The sequence below is a fragment of the Mytilus galloprovincialis genome, chromosome 1, assembly GCF_965363235.1.
Source record: "Mytilus galloprovincialis chromosome 1, xbMytGall1.hap1.1, whole genome shotgun sequence".
Classification (NCBI taxonomy): domain Eukaryota; kingdom Metazoa; phylum Mollusca; class Bivalvia; order Mytilida; family Mytilidae; genus Mytilus; species Mytilus galloprovincialis.
In genome coordinates, this window is record NC_134838.1 from 83,467,146 (window position 1) to 83,479,076 (window position 11,931).

Here is an 11,931-nt window from a genome sequence, read left to right on the forward strand (position 1 = left end):
TGACCTTGATCTTTATGTGACCAATGAAATCAATGGGAATTCAAGGGACAAAGCGACTGCCAGCTATCATCTCATAATCATTTGTTTATATTTTATTTTATGTGGATACAAAATTGATGTGTAATGTATGGTAAATTGCTATGTAAGTGGACGTTTACTAATGTACCCATAAATTCGTTGATGTTTTCATTTGATGTGTAGAGGTCTGCAGATTTACAGGACACATATCGATAGATCTCAAAATTATATCTTGGACTCGGTATCCGATACACACAACATGATTATACACTTGTCGATAAGAACATAAAACAAGTTTAACGTGTTCAGTACCGAGTACTTCCTAACATACATAACACTGTTAAACTGGAACACTTTGAGATGAAATAGAAAGTATCAATGAGAACATTATAAGATTGGCCTTTCATGGCACAGGCACTCGTCTCAGAATTTTTTTCCCTATACAGTTATTTCTTATAATTTAATTCTAAATTCCATTTAAACCGGAGTAAACCATGAAAAAATGTTGATGATGTCACGGTCACATGACTAAATTATGTCTATGGGCTGATCAACTAAACATCGTCAGCCAATAAGAAGACTTGTTACATCCAAAATTAAATTATATACAAATAAAGGTAACAATATTTATTAGAGACATATGACCAATCATGATAAGGATATTTTGACAAATCATAGTAAAATTTGAATCAATTTGACAGTAACATCAGTAACTGTACATGTAGCTGAAAATGATTGCTTGACGACTGACGTTACAAGGGGATTACTAGTACTACCTGGGCCTCTTTCATTGACCCATAAAGTTGATTTGAATAGGAATCCAGTCTCTGTTTGAGTGTTTCCCCTCGTTATCAATTTCCATACATAATTTCATGGTTGGCAAATTGTCAAAAAATATCACAATCTCCGAGAGATTTCCCCTTCTGCAGATAGTGTAAGGAAAGGTAATTGCAGGTAATGTAGGCAACACAAAAAGCAGTGAATCAAACTCCATAGTCATGCTAATGTTTCTACTTTTATCATTATTTAACAGCATGCTAGAAAAGTTGATGAATTAAAAAAAAAAAGTAACAGTACATGTAGTAAGTTATTTGTTGACAGTCATTAAAAATATCTCATTAATATTAATTAATGTGCACACATTTTAGTGTGTAGGATATTTTTTTTTAAACATTTTTTTTATAAATATTTTACAGACACAAACAGTTTAATTTCTGTTCATAACATTTTTCTTTTTCTATATTCAGATTTTCATTAATCCATTTAGAAGATACATTGTATTAAAATGTCTAGTCAAGTTGATAGCATGTTCCAGCTGCCAGTAGATTTTCCTAATATAAAGGCAGAAATTAAACAAGAATATGCTGGGTAAGATGACACAAGTGCTTTTCCACAAGGTTGAATATTGGTCAAATAAAAAGTTTTATGTACTCAGAAATTAAAGGCATCACCATCAACGGTTTTGTTTTATGTAACTACAAATACTAGAAGAATTATTTGTTTTCAGTACACACATGTCAAATAATAAGTGCTCTATTACAACAATACATACTGGTTGTCTGTCTCCTGGTAGAAATAAAAGGATAGGTAAGACCAGTAATTTTTCCATATATATGTAATAATATAAAGTGGACTTTGACAGTGCTTAATCCAATATGTCTGGACTCTGGACTTAGTGTCAATTGAAAATCTAAAAAATGGTCACATTTATTGATATCAAGTTATATTTGTAAACATATCAACACTGTCATTACTGTACAAGTTTTAAAAGAGGAATATTTCATGTGAATTTTTATTGTACATTGTATCGATAAATTCTGATGCAAGATTGAGTTATTATACTGTACATGTATGTTATTATATAGGGATCCTGCTCCAGCAAAGAAAAGAGGAAGAAAGAAGGGAAGTAAGAACCAGAAACAGACAACAATCACAGATAGTATGCCTGTTAGGAAGAAAAGAGACAGATTTAATGGAATGCCAGAAGAAGAAGTTGTTAAACGTGTTCTGCCAGATCACCTAGCACCTGATCTAGATATTGTTATTGTAAGTTACACATACAACTTTTATTTAAGGTTTATACACCAACATGTATATATGTATATGTAAGTTTTAGTTAAGGTTGATGCACCAACAAAAAAAAGTAACATTCATAAGCTCTGTGATTATCTGATACATGTACCTGATCAAGATAATGTTGTTTTAAGTTAAATTTGCATATCCTTGTCATGTGATATCTGTATTTGTTTAAATTATATTTAATAAGTTGAAAGGTGTATTTCTGTAATCTATTAGTTCAGTTTTTAGTCCCCTACCATTTTTCCTACCAACAAATTTGAATGGGACTTTAGGTTTGCACTTTGTCTGTCTGTCCATCCATCAGTCCAGGAAAACACTTTCCAGACTTTTTTACTTCATGCTTGTTTAATTCATCCTTATTGTCAATGTGAGGTTAAAATCAGACAAACCAGCAGAATTTACATGTTATGCTTTTGTATGATTTAATCTTCAGCATCATCAGTATGAATAGACATTGAGTTTTAGTATTAAGGATCTATGGCAATTGCATAATCATTTGCAATGAATACACTTTTTCATAACATTTGTTAAGTTATCCGTAAGTAATAATTCTATGATATTTAAACCACATCTCCTTAATTAACATGGTCAAATTAAGCTGACCACATAAATGGATAAATGTGCAATCAAACCTTTGAGTTTTAACGTTTTATGATAAATGTTTACACTTGAAAGATTACAGACTTTATTCTATATTTATTGTTTTACAGGTTGGTATAAATCCAGGCTTATGTGCAGCATATGTTGGTCACCACTATGCAGGACCAGGGAACCATTTTTGTATGTACTGATTTGAAAATAAGCATAAAATATTTATAGAATTTTTATTTTTTTTTAAATTCATGAATACAATAAAATGGAAGGATCTCATCTGCCTGAGGTAAACAATCAGTAACGAACAAATGATGGACAAACTTAATAAAATGATATTGTGCAATACTAGGGCAATTATATGGTTTCAAAGCATGGTAATTGTTTGGGCAACATACAAAGATGATAAAATTAAAAGATCTCTCACCCTCATAAGTAAGTTTAGATGCTCAAAAGTTGTATTTTAGAAATTTGATGAAATGATCAAGAAAGAGAATTCTGGTTTCTAAAAAATTCTGAGTTGAAAATTCCATAAAAAAGAAGTTTTTCAATGTTATATGCTGACTCCTACATATTTCTTCTTAAAAAAAACATCTAAGAAAAAAAGATCCACTGAAAAATCTTAGCATGTGTTTAATAGACTTTGTTTGCATATGGAAATGATTTATATCTTTACAGGGAAATGTATGTTTTTGTCTGGATTAATACCAGAGCCATTAACAGCCAATGATGATTATAAACTGTTGAATCATGGGATAGGTTTTACTAATATTGTTGAAAGAACAACCAGAGGAAGTGCAGATCTGTCCAGGTAGGTTTTATATGATTTACATTTTTACAACTCGTTGAATATTCAGATTTTTATTTTTATCAATTGGGTCTGTTTAAATCATATGTTAGTGACAGTAGAAGAAAATATTAAAATTCATCTTGTAGCTGTCTGTAAGATATTAAGAAGTATCAATGTGGATTACGTCTTAAATATATTGACTATTAAATTATATTTGAATATTTATTTTAGGAAAGAAATAAAGGAAGGTGCTCTATTATTAACAGAAAAATTACAAAAGTATAAACCAAAGATAGCTGTGTTTAATGGAAAAGGTAAAGACATTCCTTCTGTGTATTGTATATAAATATACAGTGATGTGGTATGATTGTCAATGAGACAACTATCAACTAGATTTTAAATGACTGAAGATATAATAGATATAGGAAGATGTGGTGTGAGTGCCAATGAGACAACTCTCCATCCAAATAACAATTTATAAAAGTAAACCATTATACTGATTATAGGTCAATGTACGGCCTTCAACACGGAGCATTGGCTCACACTGAACAACAAGCTATAAAGGGCCCCAAAATTACTAGTGTAAAACCATTCAAACGGGAAACCAATGGTCTTATCTATGCGAGAAACAAGTAACACTAATTAACCGCATCAACAAACATCAACCACTGAACATCAGGTTCTGAATTTAGGACAGGTGCAAACAATGCAGGATGTTAAACATTTTAATAGGTGCCAACCTCACCCAACCTGAAACAATAGTGTAACATCAAAACATAGAAAGTTACAATATAAAATATCAATTAAAATGGCTTAACTCAATCAAAAGACATATTAATAAAAACAAATGAATAAACACTGTACAAATAAAGGTGTAATACCACCATTTATTTTCCCCTTTTAGTCTTTGTTAAATTTGCACTTTTCAAAAAAATGTGCAGAAGTTATCTTTGTTTCAAATAAAGAAATACTTGGCATGAGTAAAGTTTTATTCTGTCCAGTACTATAGAAAAAATTTCACATAACATTTCATTGCATACAATAAAATAACCATCACTGGAAGTTAACCAATCAAATTTCTCCCCTTATCTAACCTGTGTACAAGGTTTAGGAACCATGTAACCTCAAGTTTACAAAATATTCTATAGAAATCCCAAATAAAAAATTAGAATGATTTGAAATACCCAAGTCATATGTTTATGAAACAGAAATGTTTTACTGCAATGAAACCTAGGATTATTTACCTACAACTGTCAAGTTCAAGGAAATATTTTTTTGACCTATTTTCGTATACAACCGGAAGTGACGTACCATGATTTGGTGGTATTAGCAACCTATCTTACATATTAGAATAAGAACAGGGTAATTTGGCATCCATGTTCATGAAGCTTCTTGTCAAGGTCGACCAATGATTGTTATTTGCTGCCTCTTACCTCAGTTATGTTGTCCATATGAACTGTTTCCTATGAAAGCAAGCACGTAAACAACACGATCAGTGTGCACAAGAGAATTTTTTACTTTTATACATAACTTTTATATACATGTAATGTTTTTATGCTGTCATTTTTAGGTATATATGAAGTTTTTCTTGGTCATAAAAACTTTGCCATTGGTAAACAGCCAGATCTCTTGGCAGGCACCGAAACAGTAAGTAATATTTATAACAGTGTTTCGATAGAAGTTAGCAAAGGCAAAAATGCATATATTTTGCCTAAAATTTCATGCAAACCAACAGATGATAATAGTAAATATAATTTTCTCTGCATTTGCCTTGAGAGCACATGATCAATGAACTAAAGTACCCCGAGAACAACACTATATTAAAATTAGATACTAGAATTACATTCCTTTTAAACCCATATATTGAATTCCTTTAAATACGATTGTAGTTTGAAGTTCAACTAAATAGAAGCTATTTTAATTTTTAATGTTTCTGTTTTCTATTTGATTTTATAATTACAAAATTGAATGAAATTACATGTGTGGTCGTCCATTTTTTTTAGCAGCAGGTCTATTTATAAAATATTTCATTACCTTTCAGACTGTGTATGTGATGCCTTCCTCAAGTGCAAGATGTTCACAGCTTCCGAGAGCTGTAGATAAAGTTCCATTTTATGCATCATTGAAGAAGTTAAGAGATTATCTTCGTGGAGACCTTAAGGAGCTAGACGATTCTGAAGTTTGTTTTCCTGATTTAGAGTTAAAGGTTGTAAAAAGGGAACCAAAACCAGAAATAAAAGAGGAAGCTGCTGATTCTTGTTCAATGCAAAGCCCTGCATACCCACAAAATTGTGACTCTGGTTACCCATCAACAAATATGCATATAAAGCAGGAACCCAGTTTTAATAGTCAATCTCAATATGGCATGCCAGGAAATGGCAACTGCTCTCAAATGCAACCCCCATATTTCAACTCTAATTACAGTTCAGGACAAAATGGAAATAGTCAATATCCAATGATGTATAATTCAGAGGGACATAACTCTCAAAATTTTCAGATGGTTCAGAGCAATATGGGAGATAACTCATTCCAGATGTCTCAAATGATGATGCAGGGACAATCTCAAAATTTTCAGATGTTTCAAGGAGCAATGCAGTCGTCATTTAGTGGGGACAACACAGGACATTCTTTTTCTTATCAACAAAGTTTGCAAGCCAATGGAATGAAAAGTCAATCTACAGGACAAGTCATGGTTCAAAGTTCATTTCAAAGTCAAGGTCAACCATTTCACAATGGTGCTCACAACTCTCAGCCTTCTAGTGGCTACCAACAGGGTATGATCAGTCAAGGGAATTACATGAACTTTCCAAACCAACATCAGCAGAATTTTGCACAAGGAAATTTTGAACAAAATCCACAACCCCCAAGTGGGGATGTGTCATTTATGGGATTTTCTCAAGGTCAGCCACAAGAAGGACAAAGCAATTATAGTCAGCCACCCTCTAACTTTGTAAAGCAAGAACCTGCTGATTATAATGACCCTCAAACTGGTAGCTGTAATGGGCAAAAACAAATAGATTCCTCACAGAGTAATAATATGATGAACTTTCAAAATCTTCAGGGTCAAGGCTACATGTCCCAAAATGATGTACCTCCAATGCATATCAAAGAAGAACCAAAGGATTTTGACTTTACAAATGGTTCATGTCAAAGTAGATAGATGTGTCATTAATTTCAATTTTGGAGACAATTTGCCTTTTCAATTAAACCTGAATTCCTGCATTATATACATTAATTTCATAACAATTTTATTGTCTATTTTAATGTACTTTAATTATGAATAATCAAAATAAATTTGACAGCATTTTTTCTCTATATACATAATATGAATTAAGCCAAAGTCTACAGGAAATATGCATCTTATTCATGAAATTTAGCTTAATTCTGGCAAATCTTCCTCGTGTTAGTTTAATTATAACATAAACAACATATTGAAACTGTGTCATGAAGTCACAGCTTATGTTTATAATTATATGTTCTGAAAATGTTTTTTTTCGACATTAGAAATATATTATTTTATTCTGTATCATTCAGATAGGCTGACAATGCACTTTTGTGTTTTGATTTATAAATCATGTAGTTTACTTGCTAGTTTATTTATAGACATCTAGATAAACATGATAAAACTAAAAGATTTAAAAGGAACTTAATTATGTATATCATTCTTGTAGTAATTGACATGTAGTTAAATATATATGTAGTATTAGGTAATAGTTTCATTATTTTTACTTCACTTTATTTCCTATTATTTATGAATGTTTTGATAATTTATAGGTTTTGCATATACATTTATATTAAGAATAAATACCAACTGATTTCTATCAGTAGATTTGATCTCAGATCTAAACATTAAATTTTTTAATGTGCTGTTTGAATAGGCCAAAAAAAAAATGAAACTCAGGGTACTTCTTGTATGTTTTGTGTCCCGTACTTAATCATGTTAATACCAATGTATGTGCTTGTAATTGACAAACAGTAAACATATATAGTTCATTTTATTTTATTGTACACATTTTTAGTATACGAGCTACATGGTTGTAAATAATGGCACATTCAATTATCAATATCATTTGTATAAATTATCTATATAATAGTCAAAAATGTACGTTTGTGTATTTCATATCAGACCACATTATCATCAAAATGTACCCATTTGAAACACAATTAATTATTATTAACCGGATTTTTGTGACAAAAATGTCGGTTATTGATTTGGGGATGTACGGCGGGCGGTCGGGCTGTCGGGCGGGCGGCAATCAAATGTTGTCCGTGCATAAACTCATGAACCGTTCAACCAAAGCTTTTAAAATTTTAATATGTTATTCCTGACAACTATACGAACTATACCAAAGCTTTTAAAATTTTAATATGTTATTCCTGACAACTATACGAAGGTCAAGTTCAATAATGGCGATTTTGACTTTTACCGTTCAGGAGTTATGGTTCTTGAAAGATTGAAAAATGGAGTTGTCCGTGCATTTACGCATGAACTGTTCTACCAAAGCTTCCCAAATTTTAATATGTTGTTACTAATGAAAGAATGGAGGTCAAGTTCAATAATGACGAATTTGACTTTTACCGTTCAGGAGTTATGGTTCTTGAAAGATTGAAAAATGGAGTTTCAAGTCGTGTCCGTGCATTTATGCATGAACTGTTCTACCAAAGCTTCCGAAATTTTAATATGCTGTTACTGATGACAAAATGGAGGTCAAGTTCAATAATGACGATTTTGACTTTTACCGTTCAGGAGTTATGGTTCTTGAAAGATTGAAAAATGGTTTTTCCCGTCGTGTCCATGCATTTTCTCATGAACCATTCAACCAAAGCTTTTGAAATTTTAATATGTTGTTACTAATGACAAAATAGAGGTCAAGTTCAATTATGACGATTTTGACTTTTACCTTTCAGGAGTTATGGTTCTTGAAAGATCGTAAAATGGCGTTTCCATTCAGGTTGTTGCATTTACTCATGAACCATTCAATCTAAGCTTTTCAAATTTTAATATGTTGATACTGATGACAAAATGGAGGTCAAATTTGATATTGACGATTTTCACTTTCACCATTCATCAGTAATGGTTCTTGTGATATTGCCACGACACAAATAAATGTTAATAAATCCGGTTTGCTGTCGTTGTGACAGCCTCTTGTTTTACATCATGCATTTGAAATTTTTGATCAAACTATTTTTTTCTTAAATATGTGTGGTCATAAATTAGTATGAATATAAATGTATAATATAAATATAGAAGACTTGATTTTATGAACATCATATCATCAGAATTTATTCTATACTGTTATCAGATTGCACAGTGAAGTATTTACCAAGTTTGGTTAAAAAATCCTTAATATTCAGTTTATATTGGTGCTCTAGAAATCACAGTTCTACTATTTTGTGTCTTCTGAAAGAAAGTTTGGCAATAAATAAGAAAAATTCTGTTCTTAATGCTCATTTCATAAAAACAGAATAATAAAGGATAATTTATTGAATAATATGTTTTATTACCTGGTACATGTAATAATGAATATGTTATCAAATTTTTATCCATTGAAATTTATAATTTGCTGCAGTGTAATTGTTCTTTTCCATTTAAAACCTTGAGTTGCTGAAATGTTGTCAATTAAACATGAAGTCTACTCTTCAATGGAAGAAAAAGGAAACCTAAACAACATGAATTTATAGAATTTTATCAATTTATGCAAATAGCAACAAGGAACATTGGAAATACGGGAGAAGCTAATCTCATTTGAATTCTTCATTTATTTCACTATACACACACTTCATATTTGTGGTAAAATTATTATGAAATTTACAATTTATATACATTCTCAGGATATTATTTTCATGTTTGTTTATTTTGAAAATGTTAAAGATGAATTATATTATTTTCGTATACTTTACTTTATTTTAAATACAGTACAATTTTTGTTTTCATTCATCATGTAAAAATCTCAATAGTGCAATGCATTTTAAAATAAATTGTATGTTTACACAAGTGCTGTATATTGCATTTATTTATTTGAAAAACATGAAATATTGATGTTTGATATACAAATGATATATACATTTGTAAATGTTATTATATATTGTTAATGATTTTTTTATTATGGAATTTTTGGATATATTAATATGATACATTTGGTTGTGCTTCTGGTACAATTAGGAAAACCTTAATATTTTTAAAAACATTGACTGCTGGGATCAATTCTTGAAAGTTTAATAATTTTTATCTTTTCTCTGAGAGATATTGTACTTTAAAGAAGGACTATTATATATTACAGTATAAGGGTACTTTTGCAGTTGACACAGCAGTTTGGAAAAATGAATCACAGTGCCACTGATTATATTTGAAAATGTTATTACCAGAATAATGATAGGGTTTTGGACAAATAGATAAGGATTATCAAATTTTATGTACGTGTATATTGATATTGTAAAATATCAGTTGCAAGTTACAATATAAAGCTTTCTGTCGAGTGAGCCCTGTGAAAGTTCAAAAAGTGTTAATGTTCACAATATAAATATGATGTTAATTTGACACTTGATTTATCAGACTTTATTGGTGTATTTTGCATGAAAGATAGAAACAAGTGTTTCTTTGATTCACAAGCAAACTGGAAAATGACTTGATGAGTCCACGTCAAACTTATCAACATTGTTTCATTCATTTTAATGTCAGTGATATAGCCAGGTTAAATTTCTTCAGACCAGGTTTACGTATTTGATGCCACAAAGCCATGATATGAAATTTTATCAAGAGCGGAGCAGAGTGATACAGACAGTGAAAACACTGATATTATTAATGAATATTGTTTCTCACAAATATCATATTTCACTTGTTATCTCCTGCTATATGCTTTACTCTTCCAGACATTATTTCCATATACATGTATTAGTGCAATATCCCTGTTTTATACATCAAGTTAAATATGATATGCATCTTTTAAAACCAGTTTCTCTTTAAAAAAAAAAAAATTCTCACATAGATCTGAATAAGCTTGTCAGACAAACCATCAGTCTCAACCCAAAATTGATGTGTTTTATCCTGTTTTTCAATTATTTTGCCTGAATATGCCACTGTGGAAGTACAGGAAAATCCTCTATTTGATTTTTTTTTCATATTTTATTTTATGATTATTCTGTTGATAGTGTCTATAAAATTTTAGTAGCCAGGACTGGTTATGTGAATGGAATTGTGTAAATTAAATCAAAATTTTGATATACATGATCATGAAGATACAAAATGTAGTCTAATTTTCTTTTTTTTTCTTTTGATGGGTGAAAGAATGAAATTATGTAATCCTTTTGTTTGATGAATTCCTACTTTCTGAGTGTAAATGCTATACATTTAGTAATTTCTTCCACAAAAGATCATGGCAGTGAAAATAAAGAAACTTTGATGACAACATGCCCAATTTACAAACTTCATATTTTTTATTTGTTATACATGTATTACATTCTATATGAAACCTGTGGCAAGGTAAAGTTTAGTTAAAAGTAATATCAAATTTAGTAAGAATGATAAGATTTTTGAAGTATTAAATATCTCAAATTTTGAAATCTGTCATTTATTTCTACATTAATTGTAACAGCTTTATTATGATGGAGGGATATTCCATGAATGAACAATGTGATTAAAACAAATCCTAAATAAACTGTTCTATAGTATCTGAGTTTTATTATTTATTTGTTTTAATCGAGTAATAATGGTTTTATTTGGGGTTTCTTCTTGCAGGTTTAAGGGCTGTCAGTGGCCAAGTGGTTTAAGTAGTTCATCTGCAGTGTGACTATGGCTTCCTCCACCAATAAAAACTGGCTGTCACAACATAGCTCATTCCTCCACCAATAAAAACTGGCTGTCACAACATAGCTCATTCCTCCACCAACAAAAACTGGCTGTCACAACATAGCTCATTCCTCCACCAACAAAAACTGGCTGTCACAACATAGCTCATTCCTCCACCAACAAAAACTGACTGTCACAACATAGCTCATTCCTCCACCAACAAAAACTGGCTGTCACAACATAGCTCATTCCTCCACCAAAAAAAAACTGGCTGTCACAACATAGCTCATTTCTCCAACAAAAACTGGCTGTCACAACATAGCTCATTCCTCCACCAACAAAAACTGGCTGTCACAACATAGCTCATTCCTCCACCAACAAAAACTGGCTGTCACAACATAGCTCATTCCTCCACCAACAAAAACTGGCTGTCACAACATAGCTCATTCCTCCACCAACAAAAACTGGCTGTCACAACATAGCTCATTCCTCCACCAATAAAAACTGGCTGTCACAACATAGCTCATTACTCCACCAATAAAAACTGGCTGTCACAACATAGCTCATTCCTCCACCAACAAAAACTGGCTGTCACAACATAGCTCATTCCTACTAACAAAAACTGGCTGTCACAATATAGCTCATTCCTCCACCAACAAAAACTGGC

At 31.1% G+C, this 11,931-nt stretch overlaps 1 protein-coding gene across 1 annotated transcript; it reads left to right on the forward strand.

The window, feature by feature from the left end:
- Positions 1–5: 5 nt before the first annotated feature.
- On the forward strand, positions 6–6,890 carry LOC143042275 (uncharacterized). The gene is made up of 8 exons (XM_076214539.1): positions 6–142; positions 1,266–1,386; positions 1,884–2,064; positions 2,808–2,877; positions 3,367–3,499; positions 3,710–3,792; positions 5,049–5,125; positions 5,520–6,890. Exons 2-8 carry the CDS (start codon positions 1,304–1,306, stop codon positions 6,636–6,638), a joined length of 1,746 nt encoding a protein of 581 aa, XP_076070654.1. The 5' UTR covers positions 6–142; positions 1,266–1,303; the 3' UTR covers positions 6,639–6,890.
- Positions 6,891–11,931: the final 5,041 nt, after the last annotated feature.